We start from the raw sequence: 20,451 nt of genomic DNA, 5'->3' as shown, positions 1-20,451 counted from the left end.
AAACCTCACCAGAGTGATCATTATTCTTGTCTGACCTTTGATGGTGTGTAAGGAAGCTATTTGATTGCAGGGGACGTCATGTCCTAGCCAATATTTATCCCGCAATCAACATTACTGAAACAGGTTATCTGGTCAAGATCACTTTGCTGTTTATGGGACCTTGCTCTGTGCAATTTGGATGCTGTGTTTCCAACATTGAAAAAGTGACCACACTTTAAAAGTACTTCATTGGCTGTAAAGCATATTGGGGCGGCTTGAGGTCGTGAAAGACGCCATATAACTCTAACTCTTTCTTTCTCAGTGTGTGTATCTTTCTCTGTCGTGCCGTTCTTCTCCCCCCCCCCCCCCCCTTCAAATCTTTTTCTCTTCCCCCACCCCCTCTGGTTTGCATGGTGCTGCTCCCTGGATACACTCATGGAGAAAATTTCCAATGCAAATTGACATGTCCATCATCTACTTTTTATGGGGTTTTTTTCATCTCCACTATAAAGGGACACTATTTCTTTTTTACACAATCACCATGTTTCAATGTGATGAAAATTTTCCCAGAACAGAAATTGTATACGTGCTTTCACGGTAGAATCAAATCATTTTACAGCCCAAAAATGAGCCATTTGGCTCATAGCAGCAATGGCTCTCAAAAGAGCTTTCCACTTAGTCCAATTCCTCTGTCCTTTTCTAATACCCTTTTAATTTTTTCATTTTCAAATATTTCACTTCCCTTTATTAAAACTATCAATTGAATTCTATTTCCACCACTGCTTTTGGTAGGACATTTCATATTCTAACAACCCTCTGCATAAAAATAATTCTGTCACTTCATTGGTTCTTTTAATCTTAAATTTATGCTTACAATTTGACAACTCACCATCCATGGGACGTAGCCTTCCAATTTAATTTATCAAAACCTTTCAAAACTTTGAACATTTCTATTAGATCATTTCTAAACCCTTTGTTCCAATGTAGTTAAAAGCAATCACTCAAACAGCGGTGATCTGTATTTTTGATACCTTTTTATATTTTTTGAAGTGTAGTCACCTTTTCAATGTCGGAAACTCAGCAGCCAATTTGCGCACAGCAAGGTCCCACAAATAGCAATGTGATCATGACCAGATAACCTGCTTTTAGTGATGTTGATTGAGGGATAAATATTGGCCAGGACATAACACACCTGGAACAACTCTCAACTGCACTGATTGGTCCTCCGTTCACCATGACATTTTTGCAGCTACCAATCTGCTCCACCATACCCTCACCACCACCTATGATGCCCTAGTCTCTCTCAAAACTAATTCTCTCTCATTCTGGCAGGTCCCCCTGGGTATGGCCCTCATTTTCGATCCTTAAGATCAAGGGACGCAGAATTGAACGGATGTAACGGACAACTGGTTTAGCCATTCACTGCCAGATCTGGCTGGACAGCATTATCAAGTCCTGCTCTCATCTGCCAAAATTACTCAACTCCAGAATCATTCTGGAATTCAAAAATAAACCCCAGCTTCTATTCTCTACTGGTAACCTTCTTAAACCCCTCTCCCCTGTTTCCTCCACCCTCACCTCCCACAACATGTGTGAGGAGCTCATGGACTTCTTTGTCTCTCAGATTGAGACCATCTGTTCAGCTTGCTCTGTCACTTCCCTTTTTTCCCCTAGCCCACTGGGCCAAACTTTCTCTAAGGTTCCCCCCCTGCCCTAGCCCTGACCTCTCACATTTCTCCAATTTCTCTGCAATCTCCCCTCTTGACCTCTCTGCGCTCATCTTATCCATGAAACCCACTTCCTGCTCCCTCGACCCTATTCCCACCAAAGTGCTAACCACCCAACTTCCTTTTATAACTTCCACATTAGCTGACATTGTTCACAGTTCTCTGTCCCCCTCTCCCTCAAATCTCTCATCATCACCCCTCAAAAACAAAAACCTTTGACCTCCTCCGTCCTTGCAAACTACCACCCCATCTCCAGCTTCCCTTTCCCCTCAAGTCCTTGAATGTGTTGCCTCCAAAATCCATTCCCATCTTTCCCAGAGCTCCATATTTGAATCCTTTCAATCAGGTTTCTGCCCCTGCCACAGTACTGAAACGGCTCTCATCAAACTTTCAAATTGCATTCTTTGTGACTGTGACAAAGGTAAACTATCCCTCCACATCTTTCTTGGCTTGTTTGCAGCCTTTGACACAGTTGACCACTCTCTCCTTCTCCAATGCCTCTCCACTGTCATCCAGCTGGATGGGACTGCACTCGCCTGGTTCCATTCTTCTCTCTCATCCCAGTCAGAGAATCACCTGCAATGGCTTATCTTCCCACTCTCGCATCATTACCTCTGGTGTCCCCCAAGGATCTAACCTTGGCCCCCTCCTATTTCTCCTCTACATGCTGCCCCTTGGCGACATCATCTGAAAATACAGCATCAGTTTCATATGTACGCTGATGCCACCCAGCTCTACCTCACCACCACTTCTCTCGACCCCTCCACGGTTTCTAAATTGTCAGACTGCTTGTCCGACATTCAGTTCTGGATGAGCAGAAATTTTCTCCAATTAAAGTGTATTCAGTTCCCGCCACAAACTCCATTCCCTAGCCACTGACGCCATCCCTCTCCCTAACATCTCTCTCAGGCTGAACCAGACTGTTCACAACCTTGGTGTTGTATTTGACTCTGAAATGAGCTTCCGACCACACATTCGCAGCATAACCTAGTTCCACCTCCGTAATATCACCCGCCTCTGCCCTTGCCTCAGCTGCTGAAACCCTCATCCATGCCTTTGCTACCTCTAGACTTGACTATTCCAATGCACTCCTGGCTGGCCTCCCACATTCTACCCTACATAAACTTGAGGTCATCCAAAACTCGGCTGGCCATGTCCTAACTCGCACCAAGTCCCGCTCACCCAGCATCCCTGGGCTTGCTGACCTACATTGGCTCCCGGTTAAGCAATATCTTGATTTCAAAATTCTCATCCTTATTTTCAAATCCCACCATGGCCCCGGCCTTCCCTATCTCTAATCTCCTTCAGCCACACAACCCGACGAGATGTCTGCGCTCCTCTAATTCTATCCTCTTGAGCAACCCTGATTATAATCGCTCAACCGTGCCTTCTGTTGCCCAGGCCCCAAGCTCTCGAATTCCCTGCCTAAACCTCTCCGCCTCGCTACTTCTCTCTCCTCCTTTAAGACACTCCTTAAAACCAAGCTTGTGGTCACCTGCGCTAATTTCTCCTTATGTGGCTCGGTGGTAAATCTTTTGTCTTGTAATACTCCTGTGAAGCGCCTTGGCACGTTTTACTACATTAAAGGTGCTATATAATATGTTTTTATACTGAGAGCTACGCTCCCTTAAGGCTTTGATTTCTATTTCGAGATCCGCAGTGTAAGAATGTCTATGTTTTACATTATTCTAATACAGAACAGCTAATGCAGACAGAATTGGTTTAAACTATGTGCTCGAAGATTCTGTCTTTTTCCCTCAATGACACTGATAACATTGGAGAAGGGTGAATATCGGCCAACGACATTGATTGTACTGTAAGGATAGGTATATATAGATTATTAAATAAATAAACTAGTTGGCGTTAATAGAATCTAAAAGGATTGTCAGGTTCAAAAAAAACACAGGCTTTTTATCACAGCAGGGGTAAGTGTAAAAGAAGGAAATTGCTACAGTATAGATCAGGAAATAGGTTCCATTTACAGAGATTGCAAGAGATAAGGAGTCAAAGGTTTGCAAAACAAAGGCTATAATTCGGGAAGAGCAAAAATAGAAAGCAAAGATACAATGTGACAGGACATAAGGCTCCCCCATAATTGTCCAGTTATCTGTTCAATGATTTATGGGTCATAAAACACCCAGTAAAGATGAAGCCAGAAAGAATGAGACAATGAAAGAAAATGGTATAAAAAGAGATGCAAAGTTTCACTCGGTAGGGACTTTGACCAACTTCAACATGAGATAGCACGATCAAGCTCGAATAAACAACGCTCTCGATTTCGGCTAAAGTCTCTGCACGCAAGTTTTAGATGTAGGGCTAACATGTTCTGCTTTGTATGAAGTTTTAAGATGAATATTTTGAAATAATAAATTGAGTTAATTGTCAGACATATTACTGTCATTAGCTTTTTGAATCCGTTAAAAGGATAAGGAAGGAATTATCCAACACATCGATGACACAGATCTCTTACTGGTGAAAAGGGCTTATTTCCATGGCTGAATTTAATTCTAACTCCGCAGGGATAAGATTGCGAGCAAGTTACTCAGTCAGTGTCAGTTTTCTTTAGCGTAATCTCCTCATTCGCTCTTGAAGGCATTGAGGCCTGCTGGGAATGGTTATATTTGTCCTCGCGTATGGAGTTAACTCAGCCCATCACAATGCTAGACATTTTTCATAAGAATGCCAGGAGGAAAAATAATATGGATAAACATGTGCATCTATCATTATTAATCTGAAACCCAAGGTTGAATTAAAGTATTAATCCTTCTCCAGTGTATCTCTCAATCCAACAAAAATTTGCATTTATAGAGCAACCCTGAATTTGCCGTTCAGCAACTTGTGGCGAGGAAGATACCCCATAAATTGCGAATCGCCACAAGTTTCTGGCTGATTTGCGTCGCTCCGTCAGTAGCCTCGCCAAAACAGCATCTCGCCCTTAACCTCCCCGTGAGTTTCATGAAATTGCAGCATTTGTACATTAATGGCCCATTAAACTCGCTGCAGAATGTTACGTCTTGTAACTAATAGTGTAAGTACCTTTTGTAACAATGTGATAATTATTAATGACTACTAATCAACTTCTGGCCCAGAAAGTGAACAGTTAATTGTATTATTCCAAGGGTAGTGAATTGGTAAAGATTTTTTTATATATCAATTTTTAATTAAAAAAAACATTTCCCCTCTTTTTTCTCTCTCTCTCTCTCTTTCCCCCCCCCCCCTCTCTCTCTCTCTCTCTCTCTTCCTCTTCCCCCCCCCCCCCTCCAAATCAATCTTTCCCTTATTATTTCTCTTTCTGTACTTGATTCTAAGGCGACAGATGGTTGGTCCTGCCGTTCACTAAGGTCACTGTTGCCCTCGCTGTGCCATTCCAACAACTTACAGGCTCAAAGGTGCAGGAGAAATTCTAACTAACCAGGCATGCCCTGCTCCTGCAAATTCTGGGCCAGCACCTTTTTAATGCAGTAAAAAGTCTCAAGGCACTTCATAGGAGCATTGCCGGACAAAATGTTCTCAGAAGCTTGTGGGGCTGGAGGAGGTTGTGGAGATATACTGCCTACTTCTATTGTCTATCTTGGCATGCTACTTCTCCAAGTCTATCCGAACTTCAGATGAAAAGATTCCACTTGACTTCTATGCTGCAGAAGTGAAACTGCTGGAGTGCAAAAGCAGGAAGAGCAGATGTCTCTGAGTTAGTGTTAATTCAGCAGACTGGAGATCAAGCATGCGGACTTCCTCGGCACCAGTCAGCACTTTTAGCATCCGAGTCATTTGGGAGGCCTTGAATAATTCTTATTGCAGTCCGCTTATGGTAACACTCCCAACACCTTGCAGTGCTGATCAAGATCATTATGAGCCTCGATGCTCAAAGTATTTAACTTTACCAAGTGTGATTTTAAATTAAATAACTACTGAATCCTATTTAGCAGTGTCTGTGCTTTTCCCTGTACTCCTGCTGCTGCTGGTGTGTGAAACCTGAACCCAAGATTAAGTGCGATAGATCCGTACTCTATTCATTAGGTGGGCATTAGAGGAAGTAGCACAGTCGGTGATAATTGCTTAATGTCAGACGATCTGCAGCTGTTACTTGCCACCTTAGTGTGAGGCTGAGCTGATGTTCACTGGGCAACAACTTGTATTTATATAGTGCCTTTAACATAGTAAAATGTCCCCAAGCACTTCACAGCAGCGCTATAAAACAAAACTGATAAATTTGACACCGAGCCACATAAGAAGAAATTATGGCAGACGACCAAAAGCTTGTTGAAGAAGCAGGTTTTAAGGAGCGTCTTAAAGGAGAAAAGAGATAGTTTCAGAACTTAGGGCCCCAAGCAGCTCAAGGCATAGCCATCAATAGTTGAGTCATTATAATCAGGGACGTTCAAGAGGGCAGAATTTGAGGAGCACAGACATCTCGTGGGGTTGTGAGGCTGAAAGAAAGACTTCGATTTATATTGTGCATTTCACAACCAGCGGACGTCTCAAAGCGCTTTACAGCCAATGAAGTACTTTTTTTTGGAGTGTAGTTCCTGTTGTAATGTAGGAAACGTGGCAGCCAATTTGCGCACAGCAAGCTCCCACAAACAGCAATGTGATAATGACCAGATGATTTTTTTTTTAAAAAGTGATGCTGATTGAGGGATAAATATTGGCCAGTACACCGGAGATAACTCCCCTGCTTGTCTTTGAAATAGTGCCATGGGATCTTTTACGCCCACCTAAGAGAGCAGACAGGGCCTTGGTTTAATGTCTCGTCTGAAAGACGGCACCTCTGACAGTGCAGTATTCCCTCGGTACTGCACTGGAATGTCGGCTTAGATTTTTTTGTGCTCAAGTTCCCGGAGTGGGACTTGAACCCACAACCTTCTGACTCAGAGGCGAGGGTGCTGTCCACTGAGCCACAGCTGACACTGCTGTGATTACAGAGATAGGGAGGGGTGAGGCCATGGAGGGATTTGCAAACAAGGATGAGAATTTTGAAATCGAGGCAGGGCAGAGTATTTCAAATGTGAGTGAAATGAGGTCAAGTGTCCGTTTTTCACTTATTAATCCAACTCCACCAACAGAAAATGGCTTGGATCGGAACAGAATATACGAGATTGGCTTGAAACCTCAAAACAGAATCTGCATCCTGAAATAACTGGTATACCGCAGGGATATCTGTGTAAACTGATTAAAGCTCGGTAAGATTAATCTCTCAATAGAAGTGAGATTGGAAGTGTTGGGTATATTGCTGAACAATAAATTACCACGTGTAAAGTCAAATAATGTGAAGAATGAGAGGTGATCTTATTGAAACGTGGAAGATTTCACCAGAAAATTCTGATGAGATGTTATCGAGCTGAAACGTAAACATGGGATTGGGGGTAGTGTGCTGACGTGGATTGAGAACTGGTTGGCAGACAGGAAGCAAAGAGTAGGAGTAAATGGGTACTTTTCAGAATGGCAGGCAGTGACTAGTGGGGTACCGCAAGGTTCAGTGCTGGGGCTCCAGCTGTTTACATTGTACATTAATGATTTAGACGAGAGTATCTCCAAATTTGCGGATGACACTAAGTTGGGTGGCAGTGTGAGCTGCGAGGAGGATGCGATGAGGCTGCAGAGTGATTTGGATAGGTTAGGTGAGTGGGCAAATGCGTGGCAGATGAAGTATAATGTGGATAAATGTGAGGTTATCCACTTTGGTGGTAAAAACAGAGAGACAGACTATTATCTGAATGGTGACAGATTAGGAAAAGGGGAAGTGCAACGAGACCTGGGTGTCATGGTACATCAGTCATTGAAGGTTGGCATGCAGATACAGCAGGCGGTTAAGAAAGCAAATGGCATGTTGGCCTTCATAGCGAGGGGATTTGAGTACAGGGGCAGGGAGGTGTTACTGCAGTTGTACAGGGCCTTGGTGAGGCCACACCTGGAGTATTGTGTACAGTTTTGGTCTCCTAACTTGAGGAAGGACATTCTTGCTATTGAGGGAGTGCAGCGAAGGTTCACCAGACTGATTCCCGGGATGGCGGGACTGACATATCAAGAAAGACTGGATCAACTGGGCTTGTATTCACTGGAGTTCAGAAGAATGAGAGGGGATCTCATAGAAACATTTAAAATTCTGATGGGTTTAGACAGGTTAGATACAGGAAGAATGTTCCCAATGTTGGGGAAGTCCAGAACCAGGGGTCACAGTCTAAGGATAAGGGGTAAGCCATTTAGGACCGAGATGAGGAGAAAATTCTTCACCCAGAGAGTGGTGAACCTGTGAAATTCTCTACCACAGAAAGTTGTTGAAGCCAATTCACTAAATATATTCAAAAAGGAGTTAGATGTAGTCCTTACTACTAGGGGGATCAAGGGGTATGGTGAGAAAGCAGGAATGGGGTACTGAAGTTGCATGTTCAGCCATGAATTCATTGAATGGCGGTGCAGGCTCGAAGGGCCGAATGGCCTACTCCTGCACCTATTTTCTATGTTTCTATTCTTCGGGGGCTTGGCAGGGTAGATGTCGAGAGGATGTTTCCTCTCGTGGGGGAATCTAGAACTCGGGGCCATAGTTTCAGTTGAAGGGGTCGGCCTTTTAAAACGGAAATGTGGAGGAATTTCTTCTGAGGGTTCATGAATCTTTGAAATTCTCTGCCCCAGAGAGCTGTGGAGGTTGAGTCATTGAATAAGGTGGAGATCGACAGATTTCTGAACGATAAGGGAGTCGAGGGTTATGGGGAGAGGGCAGGGAAGTGGAGCTGAGCCCAAGATCAGATCAGCCATGATCTCATTGAATGACGGAGCAGGCTCGAGGGGTCAAATAGCTGACTCCTGTTCTTATTTCTTATGTTCTTGTAACAGCCAAAGGCTCTCGCCTACTGATAAAATCTGATCACTGCTTTCTTAACTGGTTTGTACTAAAAAGCAATATAAGAATAGTCCACTTCAATTAAGTTAGTACCTGGTAAGTGAGTTCTGTATTTCTGTTGAGTAAAAGTCATTGTGACTTTTCCATTTCTGCCCAATCTGTAACCCTGTTGTGTTCAGAAGTGATAATAAAGCGTTTCCCTTGTAAACTCCTGTTACTGAAAGATGTTGCAAATCATGAGGTCTTATTAGCTCATGATTTAGAAATGAGAAATTCATTCATGGGTTGTGACATGCTTCTCTCAAGTGGATTAAGTATGTATCTCGCTGAGATGATGTGTTTGTGCAAAGTAAAAGCAAATTTATTTTTAATAAGTACAAGCAGATATCCTGAGAGGTTGCTCACCGTGAGTTGGAGGATGTGCTATTTATGATGAGAAAGAAAGACTTGCATTTATATAGCGCCTTTCACGACCACCGTACATCTCAAAGCGCTTTGCAGCCAATGAAATACTTTTTTTTGAAGTGTAGTCACTGTTGTAATGTGGGAAACGTCGCAGCCAACTTGCAAGCTCCCACAAACAGCAATGTGACAATGACCAGATAATCTGTTTTTTGTTATGTTGATTGAGGGTTAAATATTGGTCAGGACACCAGACCAGATGAGGCCTCAGTTTAACGTCTCATTCGAAAGACAGTAACTCCCCGACAGTGCAGCACTCCCTCAGCACTGCACTGGGAGTGTCCGCCTAAATTTTTGCACTCAAGTTCCTGAAGTGGGTCTTGAACCCACAACCTTCTGACTCAGATGCGAGCATGCTACCCACTGACCCACAGCTGGTGAGAGGAATATTGCAGCATGTCATATGCACTATCTTATAATAGAGTTACTATAATGTATCACTGCACGTGGCCAAACATAAACTACAACCGTTCCAGTAGCCTATACTCTAGGCCTGCCCATGTGTTCTGGACTGCTTCCAGCACCGACCGCCACTTCTCACCCCACCTCTCTGTGCTTCCGATCCCCAGCTCCCTTTTCAATGTTCCGTAAACCTCCCACACAATGATTTGCATTTATACGGCACTTTTAACATCATAAAAATGTTCCAAGGGCGATTCACAGGAGCGTACTCGAACAAAAATTGACACCGAGCCACAAAGAGACAGGACAGGTGACCAAAAACTTGGTCGAAGAGGTAGATTTTAAGGAGCGACTTCAAGGAGGAGGGAGACACGGAGAGCTTTAGGGAGGGTATTCCAGAGCTTTGGGCTTTGGCAGCTGAAGGCATGGCTGCCAGTGGTTAAGCGATTAAAATCTCGGAAGCGCAGCAGGTCAGAATTGGAGAAGCGCAAGGATCGTAGGGGTTGGTTTTTCGGACTGGAGGAGGTCGCAGGGTAGGGAGGGAAGAGGCCATGGAGGGATTTTAACCTCAAACACATCCAAGGAGACTTTAAAGGAGCAGATGTTAAGCCATCTTCTACTGTTGAGGCATCCAAGCTTTTGCCTTTATGGGCTACATCAGGCCACATTTTAAGTTTAAATCCCTGTTCCTATTAATTTGCCTATATCTTAAGTTGCTGGCCGTAGCAGATCTTGGCATTCTGATTCGGGATTTATTCATCATTGAGGCACTGTTGCTAAAAACAGCCTTTTCCAAACATCCTGCTCCTCAAAATACAAGCAGGGCAACCATGCAAGCGATGCTCCCTCAGGCTGCAGGTTAGACAAATCTGTCCTATTGCGCCTGCCGACTGTAATTGCAACTTCAGCAAGGAGAGAAAAATATCCCAGTTACTGATGGGAAAACAGCAGACGTCGGTCTCAGCAAGTCAGGAATAACTCCACGTGGTCATGCCAGGCTGAGAACAAGTCTAGGGTCAGAATCCTCCCTGCAGCAGCCGAAGTGGATTGGACCATTGCGGGGAGCATGCAGACCAGGTCAAGTCACTGGAACTTCAGCAAAGATAGAGGGGGCAGGGGCTTGCTTTTAACTGAAATAGGAGGAGCCATAGCATTCGCAGGCAAAAAAAGTCAACACAGTCAAACCCAATAATTGAGGCTCCATACATGTTCTCGAAGTTGAACCACAGGCTCCCAACATCAGAGTTGGACTCTGCAACAATGTTTTCCAGGGATCAACGCTACTGCTGTGAACTCTGAGCAAGAATAAATATTTTATTTCGAAGTGATTAACTTTTCATGCATTTCCTGCAAATATTACTTTTTACTTGTAAGTTTTTGTGTGTGGGGCAAGATGCAAGGTTATGACTCAAACCAGTTTCCCAATTTCTGAAGTGATCTGATTGAAGGTTTGGAAATGGAAGCTTTCAACAAAAAAAGTTTCATCAGTTTTCTGCTGGTTGCTAACCAATGGATTCAAACAGCTTGATTTTTATTTGTTTATATTTAGACAATCAGATATTTGGTCGTTTAACAGACTTATTACATAGAATGTACAGCACAGAAACAGGGTGTTTGGCCAACTGGTCTATGCCGGTGTTTATGCTCCGCACAATTCTCCTCCCAGCTCTCTTCATCTAACCCTTTCAGCATAACCTTCTAATCTTTTCTCCCTAACGTGTTTATTTAGCTTCCCTTTAAGTGCGTCTATGCTATTCGCCTCATTGACTCCCTATTTCAGATCATCATTCACCCAGAGGGTGGTGGGGGTCTGGAACTCACTGCCTGAAAGGGTGGTAGAGGCAGAAACCCTCCACATTTAAAAAGTACTTGGATGTGCAGTTGAAGTGCCGTAACCTACATGGCTACGGACCAAGAGCAAGAAAGTGGGATTAGGCTGGATAGATCTTTTTCGGTTGGTGCAGGCATGATGGGCCGAATGGCCTCCTTCTGTCCCACAAATTTCTATGCTACTATGATCAATTTTTGTCATACGGATTTGTGATGCTTTAAGGTGTGACACCTTTGATTCAACAGATGCAACTTTTGTACATCATTGTGTAGATTTTCTATGCAAGCATAAAGTAATAAAGACCATAAGGAGGTGGAAATTCACTTTGCTCCATTTTTGGGCCTGAAATTGGTGGCGGGCTGAGACCCCTCTACATCAAAAACGGTGTGAAGATTGAGAAGCCACTGGATATATTTGTGTGTCAATTATGTATAAACTTCCTGTAACGCTCAGTTCCCAGTCCTCCCCAGATATGAGCTGTGATTTCAGTTTCTGTAATTATTTCTAGTGTGTGTGTTATATAAATGTGCATACAAAGGAACTTTCATACGTTTATCAAAATAAAACAAAATCACATCCAAATTGCTGGAAATGCACCAAAAATTAACGGTGTCTGGGAACGTGCCCTCATATTCCTTGGAAACTTTGGGCCTGAAATCACGCTCCCCACGGCCGCGTACGATATGTGCGCTCGTGCCTGTGGGGGTCCCCGCAAGTTCCGGGTTTAGGTATGCAAAGCGTACGCGCCTAAACCCAGCACTTGTAATCTGTCAAAAATCCTGTCCAGAAGCAATTTCTGGGACAAGTGCCATCACTGTGGATCACTCCTTCCGAAATTTCTAAAGCTGCCCAGTGTAAGTCTTGAGCCATTTTAGTTTGGTGCAGAAGGAAAACTGATATCTTACCTCCAGGAGTTGGGTGTCGGCCTGATATCTGTCTTTCCAGTGATCGAGGAAAACAAAATCTAAAGTGTCCACCTCATGCTGCTGCTTCAGTTGAGGAATAATATCTTCAGTTGAACCTTCCAGAATTTCCACCTTAATTCATTGGCGTAGGAGACAAATAATGAGAACTAGTTTTTAAAAAAAAATCTGGGCCTATTGTACAACACTGTCATAAGAGTAAATCAGATCCCAGGCTGCAGGAAACGGGCTTCTACCTTGAGCCCTATTTCCAACGCCGTAACATCGCCTGCCTCCCTCCCTATCTCATCTTATCCCTGCCTTTGTTACCTCTAAACTTGACTACACCAACGCACTCCTGGCTAGCCTCCCACATTCTACCCTACGTAAACTTGAGGTCATCCAAAACTCAGCAGCCTATGCCCTCACTCGCACCAAGTCCCGCTCACCCATCACCCTCCTGTGCTCGCTGACCTACATTGGCTCCCGGTTAAGCAATGCCTCAATTTCAAAATTCTTATCCTTGTTTACAAATCCTCCCATGGTCTTGCCCCTCACTATCTCTGTAATCTCCTTCAGCCTCACAAACCGCCCCCATCTCCCCGAAATGTCGGTACTCCTTAAATTCTGCCCTCTTGAGCATCCCTGATTTTAACTGCTCAACCATTGATGGCCGAGCCTTCAGCTGCCTAGGCCCTAAGCTCTGGAACACACACCCCCCCCCCTCCCCCACACCCCCACTGCCCCAAACCTTTCTGCCTCTCTATCTCCTTCAAGCCGCTCCATAAAACATACCTCTTTGATCAACTGCCGTAATTTCTTTTGTGGCGCGGTGTCAAATGTATTTGTTTTGTCTCGTAACACTCCTGTGAAGCGCCTTGGGACATTTACTATGTTAAAGGCGCTATATAAATACAAATTGTTGCTGTATGGTTGAAATGTTCCCCCTTTGTTACTCTGCGACTGGAACCAACACCGTGAGAGTCTGCTTTTTCCCTGTAGGCTGACTGATGTACTTTGGGACGTCCTGAGATCATGAAAGGCATTATATAAATGCAAGTCTTTTTCATTAACTAAGCTATCGAAGGAGTTACTCTGATCCTTCTAAAGTATTTTTCAGCTCTTTAAAAATACCCGATGAAAGCAATATTTTCTTTTTACTGAAATTGGCCAACAGTAACTTAATCCATGTCCAATTAATATAGATTAGGTGAAGAATTTGCCAAAGTAGTTTTTATGAATGAATTACTCCCTGTAGCTGCCAGAGGTCTTTACCTTGCCCTCGACTCCAGCGAAGCGGAAGATCTGTTTTGCGATGTTTGCAGTGGCCGGATTGAACTCAATGGTCAGCAGACGAGCACCGGGTTTAAGCACACAGATCATGCGCAAGGCCGAGTAACCACAATAGGTCCCCAGTTCCAGAACGGTAGATGGATTCACCTCTTCCAACACTTTGTCCAAGATCGCACCTGCATAGAAATATATAGCAGTTACAACACAGAAATTTGGCCATTTGGCCTCATCATCATCATAGGCAGCCCCTCGGAATCGAGGAAGACTTACACTCTTAGCATGAATTCTTAGGTGACTGAACAGTCCCATACGAGAACCACAATCTCTCTCACAGGTGGGACAGACGGTGGTTGAAGGAAAGGGTGGGTGGGGAGTCTGGTTTGCCGCACGCTCCTTCCGCTGCCTGTGCTTGTTTTCTGCATGCTCTCGGCGATGAGACTCGAGGTGCTCAGCGCCCTCCCGGATGCACTTCCTCCACTTAGGGCGGTCTTTGGCCAGGGACTCCCAGGTGTCAGTGGGGTTGTCGCACTTTATCAGAGAGGCTTTGAGGGTGTCCTTGTAACGTTTCCTCTGACCACCTTTGGCTTGTTTACTGTGGACGAGTTTCGAGTAGAGCGCTTGCTTTGGGAGTCTCGTGTCTGGCATGTGAACTATGTGGCCTGCCCAGCGGAGCTGATCAAGTGTGGTCAATGCTTCAATGCTGGGGATGTTGGCCTGGACGAGGACACTAATGTTGGTGCGTCTATCCTACATAGAAACATAGAAAATAGGTGCAGGAGTAGGCCATTCGGCCCTTCGAGCCTGCACCACCATTCAATCAGATCATGGCTGATCATTCACCTCAGTAACCCATTCCTGCTCTCCATACCCCTTGATCCCTTTAGCCGTAAGGGCCATATCTAACTTTCTCTTGAATATATCCAATGAACTGGCATCAACAACTCTCTGCTGTAGGGAATTCCACAGATTAACAACTCAGTGAAGAAGTTTCTCCTCATCTCAGTCCTAAATGGCTTACCCCTTATCCTTAGACTGTGTCCCCTGGTTCTGGACTTCCCCAACATCAGGAACATTCTTCCTGCATCTAACCTGTCCAGTCCTGTCAGAATTTTATATGCTTCTATGAGATCCCCTCTCATCCTTCTAAACTCCAGTGAATACAGGCCCAGTCGATCCAGTCTCTCCTCATATGTCAGTCCTGCCATCCCAGGAATCAGTCTGGTGAACCTTCACTGCACTCCCTCAAAAGCAAGTACATTCTTCCTCAGATTAGGAGACCAAAACTGAACTCAATATTCCAGATGAGGCCTCACTAAGGCCCTGTACAATTGCAGTAAGACCTCCCTGCTCCTATACTCAAATCCCCTAGCTATGAAGGCCAACATACCATTTGCCGCCTTCACCACCTGCTGTACCTGCATGCCAACTTTCAATGACTGATGTACCATGAAACCCAGGTCTCGCTGCACCTCCCCTTTTCCTAATCTGCCATTCAGATAATATTCTGCCTTCGTGTTTTTGTCACCAAAGTGGATAACCTCACATTTATCCACATTATACTGCATCTGCCACGCATTTGTCCACTCACCTAACCTGCCCAAGTCACCCTGCAGCCTTTTCACGTCCTCCTCACAGCTCACACTGCCATCCAGCTTAGTGTCATCTGCAAACTTGGAGATATTACACTAAATTCCCTCATCCAAATCATTAATGTATATGTTAAATAGCTAGGGTCCCAGCACTGAGCCCTGCGGTACCCCACTAGTCACTGCCTGCCATTCTGAAAAGGACCAGTTTATCCCAACTCTTTGCTTCCTGTCTGCCAACCAGTTCTCTATCCACATCAGTACATTATCCCCAATGCCATGTGCTTTAATTTTGACCACCAATCTCTTGTGTGGGACCTCGTCAAAAGCCTTTTGAAAGTCCAAATACACCACATCCACTGGTTCTCCCTTGTCCACTCTACCAGTTACATCCTCAAAAAAAATTCTAGAAGATTTGTCAAGCAGGATTTGCCTTTCATCAATCCATGCTGACTTGGACTGATCCCGTCACTGCTTTCCACATGCGCTGCTATTACATCTTTAATAATTGATTCCAACATTTTCCCCACAACTGATGTCGGGCTAACCGGTCTATAATTACCCATTTTCTCTCTCCCTCCTTTCTTAAAAAGTGGTGTTACTTTAGCTACCCTCCAGTCCATAGGAACTGATCCAGAGTGGATAGACTGTTGGAAAATGATCACCAATGCATCCACTATTTCTCGGGTTACTTCCTTAAGAACTCTGGGATGCAGACCATCAGGCCCCATGGATTTATCAGCCTTCAATCCCATCAATTTCCCCAACACAATTTCCCGCCTAATAAGGATTTCCTTCAGTTCCTCCTTCTCACTAGACTCTCGGTCCCTTAGTATTTCCGGAAGGTTATTTGTGTCTTCCTTCATGAAGACAGAACCAAAATATTTGTTTAACTGGTCCGCCATTTCTTTGTTTCCCATTATAAATTCACCTGAATCTGACTGCAAGGGACCTATGTTTGTTTTCACTAATCTTTTTCTTTTCACATATTTATAGAAGCTTTTGCAGTCAGTTTTTATGTTCCCAGCAAGCTTCCTCTCATACTCTATTTTCCTCCTCCTAATTAAACCCTTTGTCCTCCTCTGCTGTATTATAAAATTCTCCCAGTCCTCAGATTTGCTGCTTTTTCTGGCCAATTTATATGCCTCTTCCTTGGATTTAACACTATCCTTAATTTCTCTTGTTAGCCACGGTTGAGCCACCTTCCCCATTTTTATTTTTACTCCAGACAGGGATGTACAATTGTTGAAGTTCATCCATGTGATCTTTAAATGTTTGTCATTACCTATCCACCGTCAACCCTTTAAGTATCACTCGCCAGTCTATTCTCGGCAATTCACATCTCATACCATCGAAGTTACCTTTCCTTAAGTTCAGGACCCTGGTCTCTGAATTAACTGTGTCACTCTCCATCTTAATAAAGAATTCTACCATATTATGGTCACTCTTCTCCAAGGGGCCTCGCACAACAAGATTGCTAATTAGTCCTTTCTCATTACACATGACCCAGTCTAGGATGGCCAGCCCTCTAGTTGGTTCTTCAACATATTGAGCTAGAAAACCATCCCTAATACACTCCAGGAAATCCTCCTCCACTGCATTGCTACCAGTTTGGTTAGCCCAATCAATATGTAGATTAAAGTCACCCATGGTAACTGCTGTACCTTTATTGCAATCATCCCTAATTTCTTGATTGATGCTGTTCCCAACCTCACTACTACTGTTTGGTGGTCTGTACACAACTCCCACTAGCGTTTTCTGCCCTTTGGTATTCCGTAGCTCCACCCATACTAATTCCACATCATCCAAGCTAATGTCCTTCCTTACTATTGCACTAATTTCCTCTTTAACCAGCAACGCCACCCCATCTCCTTTTCCTTCCTAAATGTTGAATACCTCTGGATGTTAAGTTCCCAGCCTTGGTCACCCTGGAGCCATGTGTCCGTGATGCCAATTACATCATATCCATTAACTGCTATCTGCGCAGTTAATTCGTCCACCTTATTCCGAACATTCCTCGCATTGAGGCACAGAGCTTTAGGCTTGTCTTTTTAACACACTTTTCCCCTGCCAGGGGATTTGTAGGATCTTGCAGAGATATCGTTGGGGGTATTTCTCCAGCGACATGAGGTGTCTACTGTCCATGGTCCGTGTCTCTGAGCCATACAGGAGAGCGGGTATTACTACGGCCCTGTAGGCCATGAGCTTCTGAGGGCCTGGTCTTCAAACGCACTCTTCCTCAGACAGCCGAAGGCTGCACTGGAGGTGGTATTAGATCTCGTCATCAATGCCTGCTCTTGTTGCTGGGAGGCTCCCGAGATAAGGGAAGTGGTTCACGTTGTCCAGGGCTGCGCCGTGGATCTTGATGTCGAAGGGGCAGTGCTGTGGGGCGAGGACCAGTCCGTGTCAGCATTTACCCTGGACACGAGCAAATTTTCTAATCACACTCGGTTCCCATGGCCCTTCAACACCTTTTTGCTTCAGACAAGCATGAAATGGAAAATTAATAGACAATACAGGTTGAACCTCACCTTATCCTGAACCCTTGGGACCTGCCGTTCTGGATAGGGGCTTTTTCCAAACGAGGGGTGGTCACGTTAAATTGGATGGTACAGGTACTGAGCAAGGGGATATCGGGGCTGGCTGGCTTGGGGCTAGGAGTGCGGCAGAGAGATCATTGTGGGGGGGCGGCGCGTGTTCAATCGCGGGGTCAGGCCAGTGATCGCAGGAGTCGGCAGCAAGGAAGGACTTCAATTTGTTCATGTTGGAGTTCTGTGCGTGCGCCACCTAGTGGCCGGGAATTGTTCTGCACTAGTGGTGGTTCCGGATAAGGAAGTTCTGGATAAGGGAGGTTCAAACTGTATATACAGAATCTCTTGCTATATATAGGTGTATTTCTTTAGACAGGCCGAGCGATTCAACTGCGAGCCACCGATTGGCTATTAAGCTTATCTTCAATCTACCTCAGCCACGTCGTAATGCTCAATGTCTCTTGAAAAGAAAATAGTGCAGCAGAAACCAGCTGCCACTCTTTCAAAAGGCTTTAAGAATTTCTTTGTGGCATTTATGTGGCAAGAATGTCAGCTGTGGGTCACAGCGTAGCATTCTTTCCTGAGTCAAAAGGTTATCCCACTCCAGGGACTCGAGCACAAAAATCAAGGCTGACACTTCAGTGCAGTGCTGAGGGAGTGCTGCACTGTTGGAGGTGCCGTCTTTTGGATGAGACGTTAAACCAAGGCCCCTTCTGCTCTCGCAGGTGGATGTAAAAGATCCCATGGCACTATTTCGAAGAAGAGCAGAGGAGTTATGGATGCGTTTATTTGTACTGCCAAAATGGCCGTTTTGTCTCTGGCCATCCATTATCACATGACCTATTGCTGATTGGTCCCCTTGGAGGATAAGCCACACCCTGAAGTTCCTCTGGAATGTGTCACTGGAACCGCCCAGCCCAAGTTCTGACTCACTTTCCAATTTCTAATTGGATCCATTTTGACTTCAGAAGCCACAGGGGATAGATCTCCCCAAAAGTCACCAAGTTCCAGCCAAGGTCCCTTACCCCAGTGTCAGTACATGACCTTAACCCCCGCCCCCGCCATAGATGGGGCATTGTGCGCGGATTGTTAACAGGTTTATTGGGTATGAAGTGAATAGTGACAGTCGGCAATGTCATGATTTTTGGAATTTATCCACTCCAACGATGTCCCTTAGGTGTGGGTATAAAGAGGGTTGGAAGAACCCCCTCCCCTCCAATCTCTTCCCCCCTCCCCCCCCCCCAATGTCTCTCTTCCTCCTCTCCGCCACCTAAGCTCCCTCTCTTTCTCTTCCCCCTTTCGCCCCTCCCCCAGGCTCTCTCTCCCTCCCCATCCCCCCCCCCCCCAAGCTCGCTCGCTCTCGCTCACCACCCCCCCCCCCCCAAGCTCTCACTCTCTCTTTCTCCCCCCCCCCCCCCCCGGGCACAGGCGCTCTCTCTCTCTCTCTCTCTCACTCCTTCCCTCCCTCTCACTCCACTCCACCCCACCCCCCCCCCCACCCAGGCTCACTCTCTCCCTCCCCACCCCCCAAGGTGCGTGCGTGCACTCTCTCTCTCTCTCTCTCTCTCTCTCTCCCGCCCCCCCAGGCTCGCTCACTCGCGGTCTCTCACTCCTCCCTCTTTCCCACCCCCCCCCTCCTCCAAGGCTCTCTCACTCCACCCCCCACCCCCAGGCTCTCCTCTCTCGCGCAGGCACTCCCTCTCTCTGTCTGGCCCCTTCCCTCCCCCCCCCCAACCAGGCTCTCACTCCCCTCCCCCTCCTCCTCCTTTCTCTTCCTCCCCCCGCCCCCCCCCCCCCATCGCTGCCATGGCTCAGTGGGAGGCTCGGTGGCTTGTGGCTCAGCTCTCTCCCCGCCGCCCATGAGGAACAACGTGGTCACACACTGATTGTGGGGTCCCACATCCAGTTTTGATGGGAGGAACCGGGGGCAGAGTTGAGAGGACGCAGGCACAGAAGGATAGAAAAAGGGCAATACAAATAGACAGTCCCAGGTGTTATCCCCAGTATCCTGGCCAATATTTATTCCTCAATCAACATAATAAAAAAAGAGATTATCTGGTCATTATCACATTGCTGTTTGTGGGAGCTTGCTGTGCACAAATTGGCTGCCGCATTTCCCAGATTACAACAGTGACTACACTCCAAAAGTACTTCATTGGCTGTAAAACGCTTTGAGATGTCCGGTGGTCATGAAAGGCGCTATATAAATCCAAGTCTGTCTTTAAGTTTTGGTAGAAGTTTAAGTGAATCTTTTAAGGTTAATTTTTGGTTCCCTTTGCAAGCTGTTTACCATCGGATATCATTGACCGGGGAGGGGAGGATGGTCTGGGCCACAGACATTTCTAGATGCTGCTTTGGTGGGATGATTGGAATAATGTCACATAATTTCATCTACTTTATTTAACCTTCCTCTGCCCACCTCCACCCGATAAAACTCTGTGTAATATTGAATATCCTCAGAAGCTTCATCAGTGTATCACAAGAATTTTACTCTGTTGAATTTTTCATTTTCATTCCCCAGTTTTTCATCTATGTTAAGTATGAGTGCGTAAGAAGTAGGAGCAGGAGTAGGCCATTTCAATAGATCATGGCTTATCTACCACAACTCCACCTTCCTGCACTATCCCCATATCGCTCGATTCTGTTAGTATCCAACCGTCCATCAGTTTCTGTCTTCAATATTCTCACCGACTGAAGATCTACAGTCCATACTTCGTGCAGGGGTACAAGCCTGTTCTCTGCCAAGGTGTGAGTTTAAACAGGCTATCTGATTGTGAATGGCATTACAATTAGGTCAGACGGTGTTTTCAATTGAAATCCATGCGTGCACATTTTGCAGAAGATACAACTGGACAATAGCCACAAGCAGGAACCTTGGCTGAATTATGTGTCCAATCTCT

General features: G+C 45.3%; 1 protein-coding gene across 8 annotated transcripts in view; it reads right to left on the bottom strand.

Annotated features, from left to right (window-relative positions):
- Window positions 1-20,451, bottom strand: part of comta (catechol-O-methyltransferase a) — a 56,465-nt gene that overhangs the window by 901 nt on the left and 35,113 nt on the right. For all 8 annotated transcript variants that reach the window (XM_070888067.1, XM_070888072.1, XM_070888071.1 and 5 more), the window contains 2 exons: window positions 13,417-13,610; window positions 12,145-12,276 (listed from right to left, as the gene is read on the bottom strand). In XM_070888067.1, the coding sequence (XP_070744168.1) occupies window positions 12,145-12,276; window positions 13,417-13,610 (326 nt within the window). The remainder of the gene's footprint in view (window positions 1-12,144; window positions 12,277-13,416; window positions 13,611-20,451) is intronic.

Source organism: Pristiophorus japonicus, chromosome 8 (genome assembly GCF_044704955.1).
Source record: "Pristiophorus japonicus isolate sPriJap1 chromosome 8, sPriJap1.hap1, whole genome shotgun sequence".
Taxonomy (NCBI): domain Eukaryota; kingdom Metazoa; phylum Chordata; class Chondrichthyes; family Pristiophoridae; genus Pristiophorus; species Pristiophorus japonicus.
Note: the sequence above shows the minus strand (reverse complement) of the source record. Positions and strands in the feature narration are given on the sequence as shown.